The 16,858-nt window shown below is 51.4% G+C and overlaps 2 protein-coding genes across 3 annotated transcripts in view; one reads left to right on the top strand and one right to left on the bottom strand.

The window, feature by feature from the left end:
* Window positions 1-15,506, top strand: part of PPP2R5D (protein phosphatase 2 regulatory subunit B'delta) — a 30,459-nt gene extending 14,953 nt beyond the window's left edge. For both annotated transcript variants that reach the window (XM_063327995.1, XM_063327996.1), the window contains exons 11-16: window positions 2,663-2,833; window positions 4,891-5,018; window positions 7,106-7,207; window positions 11,640-11,712; window positions 12,175-12,291; window positions 12,666-15,506. In XM_063327995.1, the coding sequence (XP_063184065.1) occupies window positions 2,663-2,833; window positions 4,891-5,018; window positions 7,106-7,207; window positions 11,640-11,712; window positions 12,175-12,291; window positions 12,666-12,803 (729 nt within the window). In that variant the 3' untranslated portion in view covers window positions 12,804-15,506. The remainder of the gene's footprint in view (window positions 1-2,662; window positions 2,834-4,890; window positions 5,019-7,105; window positions 7,208-11,639; window positions 11,713-12,174; window positions 12,292-12,665) is intronic.
* Window positions 15,507-15,536: 30 nt separating this feature from the next.
* Window positions 15,537-16,830, bottom strand: MEA1 (male-enhanced antigen 1). The gene is made up of 3 exons (XM_063328002.1): window positions 16,529-16,830; window positions 16,307-16,430; window positions 15,537-16,229 (listed from the first exon to the last, which is right to left on the bottom strand). The coding sequence occupies exons 1-3, from the start codon at window positions 16,772-16,774 to the stop codon at window positions 16,066-16,068; spliced, it is 534 nt and encodes a 177-aa protein (XP_063184072.1). The 5' UTR covers window positions 16,775-16,830; the 3' UTR covers window positions 15,537-16,065.
* Window positions 16,831-16,858: the final 28 nt, after the last annotated feature.

Here is a 16,858-nt window from a genome sequence, read left to right as displayed (position 1 = left end):
CAGAGACAAAATACATGGCCATCTGATATCTGATGGAACCAGCATGAGCTCATGGGGGCCCTGAAATAGTAAGAGTCCACTCCAGACTGCTGGAGTTGGCTGAAAAACTGTGGGGATAAGGTTAGGCACCTGGAACACAAAGGTCTACTTAGGCAAGCCACTGTTCCTTGACAAAAGTATTCTCCATCTTGCTCTAGCATCACTTTGCTAGCTCCATAGTCTTAAGTCACATTGTAGACGCATTTGCCTTCAGGATGTAATGCTGGGAAACAGCAGGTTCTAAAATGTGTGAGCAGTGTAGATGGGGACCTCACATATTCCAATTACTGGCTGCGCAGACCTGCAGTGTTAACTAGGCTATATGCCGGCTTGGCAGAGGGTGCAAGCAGGAGACAAGTGTTTCTCCACCCACTGCAGGCCAGGAAATGTCTTCTACAGAGCTGAGCTTCAACAGCCTCAAAACAGCAGATGGCCAAAGAACGTGTGCTTGTGTCACTGTAGCAGGGAGCACCAGAAAGCGTGAGCATTTTAATGAGTAATGCTAGCTGAGGTCGTTCTGTTCTCTGGCTGAAATGTGTGCGTTCATGGTGAGACTGACTGTGCTCGGTGGAAGCTGGTCAGCTATTGGCAGCTTTCTGGTTCCTCAGCTCTGACACCAGCAGTGCTGAAGCAGACCTCCCAGCTTTTCCTTTAAATGTGGGTCCTCCGTTTCCTGTGTTCCCAAAAGCCTGCTCTGAAACAAACTGCGTAAAGTAGCTTCCTGACCATGCTGAATACTTCCTGTGGCTGACATCCAGCCCAACAACCTCCTGCCAAAGCGCTGCAAAGAAGAGAGAAAGAGAAACCTGTCAATATTTCCAGGATTCATTTTGCAGCTTATTCAAATAAGAAAGCTCCATAGATTGTCAGTGTTTCCTGGGTAATGGGTTAGTGGCCCCTGAATTAGACACCCAGGTCCGGTTTGGTGCTTGTGGAAAGCGGTGGGATGACACAATTTCATTACCTTCAGTGGGTATTGCATTGGGTCTCAACCAGACATACCAAGGCCATATTGCCGCATGTTGTGTCCTGTTGAAGCATCCTGCCTGTGAAGGTTTTGAATAGACTCCTGAGGTGACTGGGGTTATTGAAATCATGAAGAATTACAGGGTTTCTGCATCAGCAAGGCTCTGAATGCACTAGATGTTCCCATCAGTGCTGGAAGGAGGCCAGATCACTCACTAGGTCTATGCTCACTTAGAGTGGTCCTCCCAGAAGCTTGCTCAGCAGGGCTTGACATGGTAGCTCTTGCGTTAACAGCAGTCTGAATGACTGCCAGGTGAGCAAGGCTTCAGATGTGCTCAGTAATAGCGAAGACAGACTCGACACACCTCGCACCACCTTAGCTGTAGGAGAAATTACGTCTGAGTCACTGAAGCTAACTCTTGCCTGAATGGCAAACTGGCGTAATGACAAACACTGAGGATACCAAACTGTTGGCTTCTCAAGCCTTGAGTTGGTGGAAACATAATGCTCAGATGTTTATAACCTTGCTGTTGTGTTGCCCACTACTGTCCCTTCACTGCTGCGAGCTTCCTCTCTAGTGCTGGCTTCAGGGTCAGGTTGCTGAAGTACACAGAGTTTGAAAAGAGCAACTTCTACTGCCAGTTGTGTGTGAGTCTAGTGTCCACAGAGCTGGCATTTCTGTAAATACCGTACCAATGGCTCCAACAGAGTGAAGGCCTGCAGGATCTTGGATCCTGCCTTTGACTGTGTCTAGAAGCAGATGAGTAGGGAAGGAAGCAATATTAAAAATAAAGAATTAAAATCAAGCGGGATGTAGCCCTTCCCCTAGTATATTCCACCAGTATCTTGTAAGCAGTAGTTTACTCAGCCAGAAGTTGCATCTGCATTGTCATATTTCACAGAATCACAGAATGGTTCGGGTTGGAAGGGACCTTAAAGATCATCTCGTTCCAACCCCCCTGCCCTGGGCAGGGACACCTCCCACTAGACCAGGCTGCTCAAAGCCCCATCCAGCCTGGCCTTGAACACTTCCAAGGATGGGGTATCCACAGCTTCTCTGGGCAACCTATTTGATTATCACCATTAGGTGTAAACTCCATAAACTTGTCTACTCCCTTCTGGAGTCTGTTTGGAGTCTTGGAAGAATGAACTCCATAATCCAGTTACTTTTTTTGTGAAATGATACTTCCTTTTGCTTGTCGCAAACCCATCCATTGCATTTTTTATTGGCTGCTCCCCAGTGTTCAAGCTTTGCGGTGTATTGAATAATGACTCCTCAGCGACCTCCTCCATAGCATTTCCAGTTTTATTCGTTGACCTTTCATGGTTGCTCTGCACCATCTGCCATCCGCTACTCACTCTGGTTTGAGCCTTCTGTGTGAAGTTGTGTTTGGGGAAAAAAGTGGCTCTAAGCTTTGTGCTTGTACTACAGAGTCGTAGCAGCCTGGGCAGTGCTGCTGTCTTGCACTCTGCCCAGACTTGGCAGAGTTTGGGCTTTTTGTCTTCTTTCTTCCCTGGTAACCCACCCTGACTTTCTGAGAAAGTCTCTTCTGTTACTTCCTCCCCTCTGTTGTTGTGAACAGACATTTAAAAATTTATTTCACAGCTGGCGTTAACTTTCACCCTCTAACACTGTCTCTGTACCCTCCCTGTTCAGGTGATTGTGGGCTTGCTGAAGTTCTGGCCGAAAACTCACAGTCCCAAGGAGGTGATGTTTTTAAATGAGCTGGAGGAGATCCTGGATGTGATTGAGCCGTCTGAGTTTGTGAAAGTTATGGAGCCCTTGTTCAGGCAGTTGGCCAAGTGTGTCTCCAGCCCACACTTCCAGGTGGGTTGCAGCTCTGGGAGGGGATAAGGCATAGGCTTGTAACCCACTTGGCACGTGAGGGTGATACCACAGCTTTTGGGCTTGTCTTTGTGGATCAGTGGCACGTAGAGGTGTGACCAGGGTGAGTACTGGGGTGATGTGGTGGGAGGCTGTGAGAATCCTCACCACAACCACAGAGCAAGCTCATCCAAAGAGAAAACAAAGTGGATCAGTGGAGCCCCTCCTGCTGCACTGTGCTATTCAGCACCATCTATTGCAGCAGGCTGGAGCAGCGGTGCTCTGCCACCTCCTGTTTTGACTAGCAAACATAGAGGAGATCCATCCAGCGTCACCCCGTTGCAGTAAAACCAAGCAGGCTGTATTGGAGGGAGGCCAAGCAAAGAGACAGTGTGCAGAGAAGGTACTTTGTATTATTCTGGTATAGGTGGTAAAGAGCGAGGTATATTGAGAAAGTGCTAGAGTCTGCTTCTTGTTCCCACTGAAGGGAAGCTGGCTGTAGTATCAGGCTAAAACAGCCTCTGTGGCTGGTAGTCTTAAGGTTTAAAATGTCCAAGGTGGTAGAACCTGCTAGTAGCTCCTAGCAGGTGTTCTTGGCTCACTGGTTTAGGTTGCCATGAAGGGTGCCCAGGAAGAAGACAGCTTGCCAGTGAAACACGTGGCTGACCCAGGTATAGATGGGGTGTTAAATAGTGACATAGCCCTCCCCCAGCGTGAGCGTGACTGCACAGTGAGGCAGGCTGGCTTCAGTCTGTCTTTTTGTACAGAGATGTACAAAGTCACGTGTTTACAAGCCAAAAATGAGGACAGTCTAGGTCACGTGCGTATGTAAAAAGTTCGCTGTTTCCTGGAGAGGACTGGAGGAGCCTGATGGAAACCAGCTGGACGTGGATTACTGGTGTGGCAGTGGGAACCAGAGGACTAACATGACCTTTGGGTGTGGAAGGAGCTACCACAGGGAACTAAGGAGCTTGAATAAAGTAGGGTAAAGGCTGGAGGAGAGGCATCCTGTACTTGGTAGCAGCCCTCATCTGCTGCCAGCTTTTTGAAAAACAAGACTGAAAAAACTGGAGAAGGTGCAAACACTTTCCAGCCTAAGAAAATTAACCCCAAACGTGTCCCTTACAGTCAGGCTGAACAGTCTCTGTGTCTGCAGCTTGTATGAGAGCAAAACCAGGAACTGACTTCTTGGTAAGTCAGAACACCTTGGTGGGGGAGAGTTTTGTCTGAGTGGATTGTGTGTTAATCTAGCAGGTAAAGGCTTTACAAGATCTAATAGCTGGAAACCGAAGCTAGGTAAGTGAACAATACATTAAGGGGATGTAGTGAGTTCTGCATCATCTGAAATATAAAACTGAGACTGGATGTCTCTCTTCCTAGCTTTCTAAGCCATTCTCAAGCTGGTGCTAAATGCAGAAATTAGCCTGGTGATCTGCATTGCCCAGATTTGTGATTAAATATGAAGAATTGTGGTTGAATCTGTCGCTATGTGGAAACTTGTTAGACTTGCTTGTCTTGTTAGAGCAGGATGTCTGCCCCAAGATTTTCCATATTTTCACCCTTACCAAATCAGAGGGATGAATTGTGGGCCTGGTGACTGAAGCATGCTCCAAAGCCCAGAGAGACTCTGTTGTGGGGAGGGCCAGGGAGGAATGGGAGGAATGGAGCTTTACAGAGGACAGTCTGAGGAAACGAAGGAGGCTTGGAGCCAGTCTGAGCTGGGACCTGGAGTGGGTGACCTTACCATCCTCAAGTGTTGTGTAAAGGGTGTTGGAGTCATCAGTGTATCAGTGGTAGGCTTGCCTAGTCAAGAACCCGAGGTTTTTCCTCAGGAAAGTAAGACGTGTCTGGCAGAGGCTGATGGAAAGAAGGCTGGGTGACAGGGATGAATGGCTTGTAGAAGTTGTCGAAGGTCAGCCCTGCTGCCCGCGCTGTGGGGAAGCATGTACTCCTTGGCTTGGTGGTGGCAAGCTCTGGTCTCAGCACTGCACAGCTTCCCTGTGCACCACAGGTGTTACTGGAAGGAGCCTCTCCAAGGATGGCTTTCTCTCCCACTGCAGGTGGCAGAGCGAGCGCTGTACTATTGGAACAACGAGTATATCATGAGCCTGATCAGCGATAACGCAGCCAAAATTCTCCCGATCATGTTTCCAGCGCTCTACAAGAACTCCAAGAGTCACTGGAACAAGTAGGTCCTTCCGCATGCCCTGGCACTTGCTGTGCATGCAGGATTGCTTGACCTACTAGCGATCTTGGGGCATGCTGCTACAGTGCAATGACGCATGGCGCTCGGTGACACCCGGTGCTGAGCCAGAGGGGTTGTTAGCATGGAAAATTGACACAGCAGACCACAGTGACCTGCTTCTGCCAAGGGGTCAGGCACCTGCAATGGCCTGTCTTGGGGCCATTGAGTCTACCCAGAGTTTGGTACCTGCATACCACTAATGCTGCAGGTCTCTTGGAGGTGTGCAGTAGGTTTTCCAGCCAACTTCTGGCTGCTTGTTAAGTAATCATCACCCGTATGCTCTCCATGACCAGAGACCTTGGTTAACGCAGTGCCTGAGTCCTTGCATACAGGAAGAACGGAGAAAGCAGAAGTAACCGGGCAGATGTCCCATGTCTAATTATTGGTCTCTGTGTCTGATTCGTTGATACTCATCTGTTTTATGGTTCTCCCATCAACTTCCTGCTCACCTTTCTTCCAACTGCTTCTTCCCTTGATTCCTTACCTGGTTAATTCAAGTTGTAAAACTCACTTCCTTTTAATAAATTGGCTACAAGTACTCAGTCCGCAGCCAAGGTCCTAAAGCCTGCCAGCAAAACCCACAGGAAGACACATAAAAAAGTCATCTTCCCCTATTCTAGAGGGTGTAAAAAAAGCAAAATAATTAATTCTAGGGAGGCTGGGCGAGTCCGGGGCTTAGGAGCGTACTGTGGTAGCAAAGACAGGGTTGTGAGGTGGGACTTGTTTGCAGAGAGCTCCCTGCTGGTCTGCTGTTTGACTGCTTCCTTCTCTTCATTATACCAGGAAGCACGAACTTCAGCCACCAGTTAAAGACCGGGATAGACACAGACATGCAGAGATGAACGTGCACAAACACCCAGTTACACCCACACGCCCACCAACAGGCACATGCGTGTGCAGACAGGCACACACGTGCGTGCACGCACGGACATATGTTGTGTGCGCACATAGGCACGTGTGCATGCAGACGTGCACAGACCCTCTCTCGCTCAGCGTTACGGCCCCTCCTGATCAGAGTTTAGAAAAGGACTTCATGTTCTTGTCTGAAACCCTTCACCAGTTCTGTTTCCTTCTTGCACCAGTCAAGATTTGTGATTCTGCCGTTTCTGTCTCCTTCCCAGTGGTACGGCAGAAGTCCTGAAAGTGTTTTCCTCTTATTTCTCCTTGTCTTTGTTTTAGCACTAGACACATCTTCCCAGGGCAGGTTGAGTGCCTCGCATTCTCCTCTTCCTTCCCATAGCTTGTCTACTCCAGCACTTTGTCAGACAGCCTGCGTGAGTCCAGTAGGGCTGTAGCGCTCTCTTCCTTATTCCGTCTGTAGAGCTGGCGAGGCACAGAGCTCAATCTACTGAGTCTCTTGTCTTTTGCCCCTGGGTCAGGTATTTCAGAGACAGCTTCAGTGCTTGTTTTCATTCCCCGGGAGAGTCCTTGTCGCAGAGAGAGCTCACACACAGTACAAGCTATCCATCCATAAATTGCTGACACAAAGTCAGCGTTTCTTCTGTGGTATTCTTTGTGCAGGTTCCCATCTCTACAGGGCTGCTGAATGGCTCTGTTTTGGGCAGCTCAGTGACAAAGCTGATGACTGAATACCGGGCAGCCCAAAAAAGTCATTGTGCATGTGTGAGGTGAACTGTGGGAGGCACTAAAGCTAGATTAGGTAAAGCCCCCTTGAGAACAGCCCGGAGCAGGTCCCTAGCATCCTTCCTTTCCAGTTTCTAACTGCAAGGAATAAATACGTGAATGCGTGTTTTTGCACTCATCAGTCTGACCACAGTAGAGGAGATCTGTCCCAGTGGTCTTCTCTTTCTTCTCTGTCTCTTTCTCCCTGTGTGATAGTCTCTGCTGTGTTTGTGGACGGGGTTTTCCCATGCTAAGAGCTGTGACTGTGTGAAAATCTTTCCTCACGTTGCTGTAGTGTATGAGTTGCTGCTGCTGTTAGCTCTTGTCTGCGCTGCTCGTGCTAACTCAGGGCTGAGAACCTGGAAGATACCACCATGACTTGTTCTCCTCTCCTCATTTCTTCGCAGGACAATCCATGGGCTGATCTACAATGCACTGAAGCTGTTCATGGAGATGAACCAAAAGCTTTTTGATGACTGCACGCAGCAATATAAGGCAGAAAAGCAGAAGTGAGTAAGAGGTTCTTGGCAAGTAATTTGAGCTTGTCATGGAGTCTCCTTGGGGTACAGTAACAGAAGGTAGATGCCAACAGGCAGAGGGGAAAAGGAAAGGTGGTGCGAATCATTTTGTCAAAAAGTAGGATTCCTCAGCAATAACTATGTGTAGGCATGAGAAGAGGTAAAACATGTGCCCTGATAAAAATCCTTTCAGTTCTGATGAAGCAGGTAGCTTAGAAAAGAGTGACAAAGTTTGCTGGGTCACGAGGAAATAAATTGCAATGTAGAGGATACTCAGCTTTGCAGAGACACTTATACTCTGCCTTGGAAATATTTACTGGTTCGTATATGTCGTAGTGCCGCCAGTGGAATCCTGCTGCTTTACTTTTCTGAAGAGCTTCGCTGCAGTGGGCGTAATGCATCTCTCATGCCACAGGACGCTTTCAGTTTTCCAGTAATAAAGATGGAATAATATCTGGAATTTCAAACAGCAAGTGGTGGGGATAAAATCTGAGCTCAGCAAGTACCTGTGCCATGTTGCTGTGAAGAGGAAAAAAAATCCACTTTTTCTGCGTCTTCATGCGGGTTTTGGTGCTTGTATGACTTGCCTTGGTAAGATGAGTCAGTTCAGTAAGCTAGAAGGAAACTTTTTTTTTTTTACCCTGGGTCTGTTTTCTGCTGACTTAGTGACATAAAATAATGCTTCTTGTTCCTGGATGAGCCGGGGCTGCCAGAAGGGTGGCGGTGGGGTGCGCAGGGCTAACCCTTGCTGACAGTGGGGAGCTCTGGGATACATTGAGTGGTTTTGTGAAATAGTAATAAATAACAGAGTTGAGATATGAATCAGAGCTTGGGGGTGGGTAATCTGCATATGGAGAAATTAAGGTTTTGTTAACACCTAAATTGGGAGCAAGCAGGACTTTTTTTTCCCCATTCTAGGGCATTTGTAAAGCCCACAAATGTCTGCACGTATATTTTAAGTCACAGTGAGAGCACGTTTACTATGAGACCTACCTGGAGTTTCCATCAGGAGCTTTTTCTACCTGTTTAGCCTCTACACATGCTGACCTGCTGACAGTGACGGTTCCCAGCATTGGTGTGTGGCTGATGGAGGATTGTTCTGGAAAAGGTCAAGGAAGCAGCCCAGAGCCGTCCAAGAAATGGACAGCTAGAGCTGCAGTGTTTTCTGCTCATCTTAAGATGATTTTTTTTTTTCCTCTAGTGCCTCTCCGCTTAATGATGCTTCAGAAAACCTTGTATTGGGGTTTTTATCAAGGATAAACCTTTTGCTCTCCTAGATAACCGAATTTGGTAAAATGTCAATTGAAAGCTTGGTGGGCGGGATGTAAAAATGTCTTTCAGCTGAATCCGAAATGAGTTTACCTGTGGTGAGCATGATACAATTCCTCGGCTAAGTGGGACTTCCCTGCCACAGAGACCCAGCTAAGGAGGATGTTCTGGGTGAAGACAATAAGGCTCAACTCTCTTGTCGCTAGCACAGCATTAGCAGCTGTTCCTGGCTTGAGAAATGTAAAAAGGTCTCCCTCTGAAGGGATGCTAGAGCTGGGAGAGAAAGTTGTGAAAGGTCTGTAGGGACTAGAGAGGGAAATTTGTGGCAGAAGGGAATGGGGTAGGACAGCAGGCTGGGGGGAAGAGCAGCTTGTCTGGGCAAGGAGGTAGAAAGGAGGTAGAGGCTTTGGGCACAGGTACAGTGAAGAGCCGGGGGGTTGGTGGTACGTGTTATTCTTAATGTCTTAATACTTAATGGATAGTAGGAACGGGATAGGTAAAGAGAACAAATTAGAGGAGTGAGGAGATCGGGGTTTGTTGGGCAAGGGGCCTGGGACTGGACAGGATGTAGGACAATGGTGGGGGAAAGAGCGTGCACTTGGGAAGGTGAATTAGAAACCTGGATTTACTAGAGCAGTATGCCAGAGTTCTTTACTTAAGTCCATTGTGAAAATATCATCTTTTCCTTCCATGTCTTTAAAATACCCAAGAAATATAAGCAAATCTATGTGCACTTAACACTGCCGCTGCATATTCTGGAGTGTAATAGAATAAGTCATTGCTGGAATGAACGGGGTTAGAAAAAGCGTGTTTCACAGGCAGGAGAGCGTTGCTTAGTGCTGTCTCCCTGGTGGAACGAGACCGTTTCGTAGCTGAAGAGTCTGCCTCAGTGTTTGGAGTGCCATTCCTGCGCTTCCCCTACCTGCTCTTCTGTCCGCAGAGCGCTGTGACCTGTTCTGATGAGCGGCGGGTCCTGTTGCCTCCCTTTCAGTGGAGAAGACGCGCTGCATCCGCAGCTCGTTTCTGCTGCCTCCCTGGCAGAGCTGACTGCAGGCCATGCCTGTCGGCGGACAGTGACGTGGCATTGCAGTCAATTGCCGTTTTCTTTTCAAACACAGAGACTTCAACCAAATAGAAATGGTACTTTTTTTTTCTTTTTTCCTAATAAAAACCTGTGAGGCTGTGATGTCGAGTGCCTCCGGAGTAAAGCAGTGTGCCGAAGGGAATGCTGGCTGGATCACTGTAATGCAAGACTGACCTTTAACTGTGTGATGCCTTGCTTTTTCTGCAGGACTTCAGCCTTATTCAGTGAGACTGACGTGTTTGAAACACTGAGGCTACTTAAGCGTGGACAGAAAAAGGGAGAGAGACCTATGAAGTGTTTTCCCAGTGAGCCGATAGAGACCTTGTGCTGTGAACTAGGAAATAGCGTGTGTGGGAAGGACTGCATGTGTGGAGTCAGTAAACGTGAAGCGGTGAAAAGGAGAGAGCTTGTAGGTACACAACTAGGCTGCAACCAGATGTTGAGAAGCCTGCTCGGAAAAGGCTTAGCCATGGTTTTTAATTAGTTACTGTGCCTACAAGTGACATGCCAGCTGAGGCCTGTCACTGCTGCGCCCCTGGCTGGGCGGCTGCAGCCGAGGCTGGTCATGGAGGGACGGAGTCTCCCTGGGACACGTGGGGAGGCTCTCTGCTGTTCAGTGCAGGTGGACTGACTGCGCCTTACTAATCTCCCCAGACATCTTGAAGCTGTTTGAATTATCAGAACCCTTCGGAAAACATTGGGGAGGTTGGGGCAGGTAGATAGCGTCTTGTCCTGACTGTGCCCTTCTGTAAAAGTGTGAGGTCCTCAAACACTGCCTTTCAAGGAGCGTGGTGTCAACGTGCCCTGGGGCCACCCTGGCACTTGACATCTCTCTGGTAGCGGCTACCTTGCCTCCTCCTATGTAGGCCACAGCAGTGGGAAGGAGAAGATACCTCCCAGTATAGCCCTTCTTTCCCGAATGTCCTGCCAGTGGCTTCCTCATACTGTCATGAAGGGAGCTCATGAGGTCCACATCACCTAGAAAGGCAGTGGCCTTCATGATGTCAGGGCCTTTGTGGACAGACATGTTGGTCTACATTTCCAGTGGCAAGATAGGAGTAATATGTATGTTTCTGTTTACCAGGCAATTAAAAAGGATTCTGGAGAAATTGGGGATGAGGCAGCAAAGAGCTAGCAAAGATCAGTACTAACTCCAGGTCACAGTCCCCTGCAGAGATCTCCAGAGCTGTCAGAAATTGAGGTGTGGGTTATTCATTAGGGATTTGGTTTGTTGGAGTTTTTTTTTGACCCTCTGTTCTGTGATGGAGCAGTCTGCTGCTTGAGTGCTTGGCAGCTTCATTCTCATTTTTAGCCTCCTTTCTTACAAAGATTTCAAGAGTGTGAGGTGATTACAGACTATAAGAACTTCCTTAGCGTGGATAGATAGGGCACTAGTAGCTGGGATGAAAGCCAGGTAGTTAGTTAAAATCATAAATAAAGCAGAGATTTTAGTGCAGATGTTTAAAATGTAGAAGAGAATAACAAGGAGCGGTGGATGCTCACCTCTGTTTGCAGGGAGCCTTCCCTGGGATTTACAGGTGGCCCAGTTGAACGGTCACTTAAGGTCTGGGCCAAAATCTGTGCCAAGTTCAAGAGCTGCGTCTGGGAGTTTGGGCAGCTCTCTGGTGTGTTATGGCCAGAGAGAGAGAGGGAACTGTGGGCATTTGGGCCCCAGCTCTCTTGGAAATGGCAGTTTGTCCCTCTGCATCTGTGGGGCACCAGGGAAATGTGTGTTTGACATCCAAACTGGTGTCATCGCTTTACTCCAGAAACCGGTTGCTCTGGTCCACTCCTGCAGCACAAAGCCAGAGAAAAAGTACCTGTGCGGCCCAGTGCTGCCACCCCGTGCTCTGAGGTGGGCGAGGAGCGTGCCTGCCTACCTCCTGCTAGCTGCCCTGTGTCCCCTCTTCTTGCCACATCTCACTTGTAGGTAGGATTAGGGGTCTCTGAAGGACAGAGCAGCTCTCCCTCTCGCCTGCACTTTTCCGGTGTCTCTTGCCTTTGTTTTTCCAGTGAGCGAAAGCTGCACTTTCCCCAGGAAGTTCACACTTGCGCTCTCTCTCTCTGCAGGGGAAGGTTCAGGATGAAGGAACGAGAAGAAATGTGGCAGAAAATAGAGGAGCTGGCCCGGCTGAACCCCCAGGTGGGTAGCAGCAGGACCTAGGGTGAATGAGATGAGAATGTTGGGGGGGGGTCTTCACCTGCTTCCTCAGCTCATGAGAGCAGGCTCTAGCACCTCATCTCAGTCCTGTGCACACAGCTGTAGCTGCGGTCTGTCCCTCCCAAAACCCAGTGTCTTGGGGATGCTGGCAGTGTTTTACCAGCCTGGTCCCCTCCGTAGCACTGACCTCTAAGTAATGCCTTAGAGAGCATGTACGTGTTTCTCAGCTGTGGCTGCTGCACATGCGGTGTGCGGTGGCTCAGAGGGCACAGGCAGGAATGGGTAGGAGAAGATGCTCCTTTCCTGTCTGTGTACCTACTGCTACCTTTGCGGGTGCCAGAGAGGGCGGCTGGAAGAAGCGTGCCGTGCTGTGTTGGGATGCTGGGGGAGAAGGCTTGGTGTTGGACGGCGTGCTGACTCTCCGGCTGTCTGTGTTATCTGCAGTACCCCATGTATTACGCACCTTCATCATTGCCTTCTGTCTGCTGTATGGAAACGGAGACCCCGACTGCAGAGGATATACAGCTACTGAAGAAAACGGTGGAGACGGAAGCTGTGCAGGTGCGTAAAGTGACTAGGGTCCTTCCACAATTACTCTTAGACCAGCCAGGACATCAGCATAGTCAGTCCAGGGTCCAGCAGCCACAACTGGCTCTTGCGAAGTGTTCTGAGGGTAAATGCCCCTACTGTCATCCCTGATCATTAGAGATCAACCTGTAGTCTGAAGAGTGGAGTTTATCTAACCTTCCCACTCTGGAAAAAGTGCAAGTGGGACTTTTCTGTATCCTTTTGGTCTGTGTTTGGCTCTCAGCCTGTTCTGCAGCATGCTGCAGTGTCACCTAGCATGTCCTAGAGCAGTTGGAGTCAGAGAATGGGGAGGATGGAGGGGTGAAGGGGTTTGCTGCTGATTCCTGACTCCTTTGGTTTGTCTGTAGATGCTGAAAGACATTAAGAAGGAGAAAGTTTTGCTGCGCCGGAAATCTGAGCTTCCTCAGGACGTCTACACTATAAAAGCCCTGGAGGCCCACAAGAGAGCAGAAGAGTTTCTCACCTCAAGCCAGGAGGCTCTCTGACGGGCTCAGGAGCTGGCCCGGGAAGCTCTGCCCCATCCCTTTCCCCCAGGGGTCACGGAAATGCACTCGGTTCTCATGTATAAATAAGGAATGAACATGGTGAGCTGTGCCTGTCCTCCACTCCATCCACACCCCTCCAGGGTAGATCTGGTTTTACGTTATAACTTGTATCTCACCACTGTCACGTCCTCCCGCTTTTCCTCCTTCCTCCTGCCTTTCCACCTTGGGTGTGCGTGCGTGAAGGGAGCCTGCCTGAGCTGCGGTTGTGTCAGCCCGGGCAGGAGTCGCTTCATTTCCAGGTGCCTCCTGGTTCTTACTCTGCCTGGAAGCCAGAGCCTTGCTGCCCTGCAGCACGGGCTCCGTGCTGGCCAGAGGCTACCGCGCGTGGCTCAGCATGCTGCTACAAGCCCCAGGTGCCCATCTCTGCCATGCCTGCCATGCTGCCTGCGCAGCCAAGGCCTGCGGCGGTCAGAGGTCAGGCTGAGCTGGGGGCAGGAGCGTGTGGCGGAGTTTGTGGGGGCTCTGCTGCCTCTTTGCCCTGCCTTGGGGTGCAGCTCTGCAGCCGGAGGGTCTCACGTACAGCGGAGGAGATGTTTGCTTCCACCTTTCTTTTGCTTCAAGCCCCTTGTTCTGTTCCCCTGTCAGTGGAGTGGGGGTTCAGTGCTTCGCCACCCCCAGTAAAGCTGGGTGCAAGCACTACATACTACTGCAGCCCTGCCTTTAGAGCATCCTTAGAAGCTCTCTTGTGGGAAAGTGAATTCCTTCAGCTGTTTGTGTTGGTCCGTGCTGACTCGTCTCCATCCCGGTGTCTTGGGTTAATTGTGGGCCCAGAATTAACTTCCCGCTTCGTAGCAGGTGTCAGCCACTGACTTCTGCTTTCCTCCTCTACCTGCTCAATTAAAATACTCCTGCAGCTCTCCCTTTGTCGCCGTATCCCATCCTTAGCTCTGCAGTGGCCAGGGTTTCTAGGAAGCTTGCGCTGCTAAAGTCATTTCTGCAAACTAGTGGAAGCAACGGATACACGTTACGGGGCCAGGCTGAGTTTGTGAGTGTTCAGTTGTCTCCTCTTCATGATCAATGGCTAGGTGCTACTGCTGAATTGCTTCCGTGGGTGCTCTGAGCAAAGTTCACCTCGCCCTGTTACTTTGGCACCTGCTGTGGCCCGAGGCCCTTGTTAGTTATCGTACGGTGCATCAGGGACTTGTTGTGCTAATTTAGCATTTAGAGCGCACTTGCTGATAGCCCAGGGGGTTGCGCAGCACGTGGGTGCTACTGTGATCTGGCTTTCTCCCCTACCTTTCGTGGTGCCGATTCAGAGCCAGGCCACGGTGCCACCTCAGAGAGACCGGCTTGCGATAGAAAAGGGAGTCTTCCTTGCTTCTTACCTGCTGCGCTTGCTTTCTTGACACATAAGCTTAAGTGGGTTTGCAACAGCACAGGGAGTTTATGGGGTCAGTGCTAGTCTGACACTGCTTTGCAGCATCGTGGGATGTTGCATAAGATCCTGGTGTATCTGCTTGTCCTCACCAGTAAATCATTCCCAGGTCAGAGGTTCATCCCCTCTGCTCTTACTGCTGGTGGGCAGCACGTCTTTCTTCCAACCCAAACTAGGCTGTTTTTTCCCTGTGTATCCCGTAGCCCTTGCCCTGTTTATCCCTCTTTCGGTTCGGCCCTCGTTAGGCATGCCACCATCTCTCAGGAGCAGCTGGCAAGCGTGAATATGTGCGAGATCACCCACAGTCACGCAGGACCCCACCTCCCCTCCGCTTCACGCAATGGGCCAGTTCATCAGGAGACTTACGAAACACCTCAGGGAGGTTATTGCTTATTTTGAACATTAGTCCGAGCTCATGGTCAGCTGCCAATCAATTACCTCACGCCTGGCACAGCATGTAGACGTGCACTGGGTGATGCCGGATGGCGCACAGGAGCGGCAGGCGCCTCTGGGCACAGCGGAGACGAGGACTGCCACGTGCCACCCGCAGCAGGGCTCGGGCTGGGGAGGACGTTTCTCCCCGTTGCAGTACAGGCTTTCCGACTCGTCCGCTTAGCGTTGCGTTATCAAGCCACCACCTCATTTATTATTTTTTTTTTTAGAGTGCTACAGCATGTGTATGCCCTCACTCGAGCCTGCTTGCTGCTAGGCAGTGGCTGCCTTTCCCTGCTGCGGGCTGTTCTGCTTGCGAGAAGGAACAGAGACTTCTGGTGCGCAGAGGCTGTCGCTGTCCTGCAGATGGTCTGTCTCTGCCGGCAGCCCCCGAGGGACGCTGCCGGCGTTGTGCCATGTGCCGGGGCAGGACTGTAATGCATCACAACTACGTGCTGTACGGCTTCGATGTTCTCATAGCTTTGTGTGTCTTGTTCTGGGTCAGGGAACTTAGGCTTAGTACCTTCACATGGCCATTAGTTTGCTGCCTATTCATTCCAGTGTCCTGGACATCTAAGAAGGGGACCATGTGAGAAAGGGAGGGGGGGGGGGAGTGTGTTCACCCTCTCTGCCACACGTACTGCTCATACGCAGACCTGTGTCTGCCACGCTACAGCTGCCCCTTGCTCAACACTTGGTTTCTAGCGTTAGTGCTGCTCATTTCTGCCTCTGCCTTTCCCCACATCAGCCAAATGGACAGAACTGGAGCTGCCTCTTCCACTTCACCTGGCTCCCTCCTCCCGAGGGAACAAGCAAAACTAACTACTGCATTCACCCCCTGGACACAAGTATTAAGCTGCTTACAGTTCATATGTACATATGGTGTACTTTATTTTCAGTAGAGCATTACATAGTATGAAAGTGTTGGATTTTGTACAGATGTCCCTGTATGTACAGAACTAAATAAAACCAATCTCTTGGAAAGACATATTGGACTCCACCTCTGGTATTCCAACACACAGCCCCTGTCCTGGGAGGAGGGGCCCTAGTGTGGAGAGGGACTTCTCCAGCACTGACAGCGCGGGAACAAATCCAGTGTTTGTCCCAAGGGAATCTGGGCAAAGCCAGCCAAGCCCTCTCCCTCCACACGCACACAGGTATGGAAACCGGTTGGGCTCCTCGGAGGCAGAGGAAGCCAACACAAGGACATCACAGTGACTTACGCGCCAGCCAGAACCAGGAAAAAGGAGCAGGAAGGGCGGTCGGACGACATCAGTGGGAGAAACTGGAAGGTCGATGGTGGCGAGTCCCATCACCACTGGGCTCCGGGTCAGCAGGTGCCCGCCTGGCGGAGGGAGGGCTGGGGTCAGCAGCCCCCGCGCCGCAGCTTGCCCTTCACTTCCACTCGGGCTTGGGGCCACCGAGGCTCTGCCGGGCCTGCAGCGTGCGCTGCACCACGTCCTTCCACTGGTCCTCGGAGATCTGGCTGGCCCAGGCGGGGATGCCCAGGGTGGGAAGCTTCACGCCGGCCATCGTCCTTTTCACCAGCTCCACATGCTCTGGCAACAGAGAGGGCGTGAGACCGCGGCCGAGCCCCGGGGTCGCGGGGGGGAGGCCCGGCCGGAGACGCCGTTACCTGCATCCATGGGGATGGAGCTGCGACTGCTCTGGGCCGCAGCGCCTTCCCCCGCCGCCGCCGCCGCCTCCTCCTCCTCCTCCTCGCTGTCCGCCGGCGGGTCGGGCAGGTGCAGCCTCAGCATCTGCAGAGAAAGGCGGGCAGCGGCGGGGGGGGGGCAGTCGGGACCGTTCCCCGCCCGCTCTCCCCCAGCCCCGGCCCGGCGGGAGGGCCGGCCGGTACCTGCAGCCGCTCCTGCAGGCCGGGGCCCGCCTCGGTGGGGCCCGCCTCGCCGGGGCCCGGCTCCGGCTCCTGGCTCAGCGGCTGGTACAAGTACCCGACGCCGCCGCTGCCGCCTTCCTCTTCTTCCTCCTCCTCCTCCTCTTCTTCCTCGTCGCCGCTCCATCCCGCCGCGCCGTCGGGGGCCTCCGGCGGCCCCGGCTCCTCGGGACACACCCGCTCCGGCCCCATACTCCGCGCCACCGCCATACACCGGGCGCGGCGCCGGAGGAGGTCCCGCCGCCGCCCGGAAGCGCCGCCGCCGCGGGGCACTGTGGGTGTTGTAGTCCTGGG

Source organism: Chroicocephalus ridibundus, chromosome 3 (assembly GCF_963924245.1).
Source record: "Chroicocephalus ridibundus chromosome 3, bChrRid1.1, whole genome shotgun sequence".
Classification (NCBI taxonomy): Eukaryota; Metazoa; Chordata; class Aves; order Charadriiformes; family Laridae; genus Chroicocephalus; species Chroicocephalus ridibundus.
This window is presented reverse-complemented; position numbering and strand designations above follow the sequence as displayed.

What these genes read in the sequence shown, in the direction of transcription:
- MEA1 (XM_063328002.1), bottom strand. Translation starts at nt 16,774, where the DNA reads ATGGCGGTGGCGCGGAGTATGGGGCCGGAGCGGGTGTGTCCCGAGGAG. An exon ending in GCCTGCAGGAGCGGCTGCAG is followed by an intron (nt 16,431 to 16,528) that starts GTACCGGCCGGC and finishes CTTTCTCTGCAG; the next exon opens with ATGCTGAGGCTGCACCTGCC. An exon ending in CTCCATCCCCATGGATGCAG is followed by an intron (nt 16,230 to 16,306) that starts GTAACGGCGTCT and finishes CTCTGTTGCCAG; the next exon opens with AGCATGTGGAGCTGGTGAAA.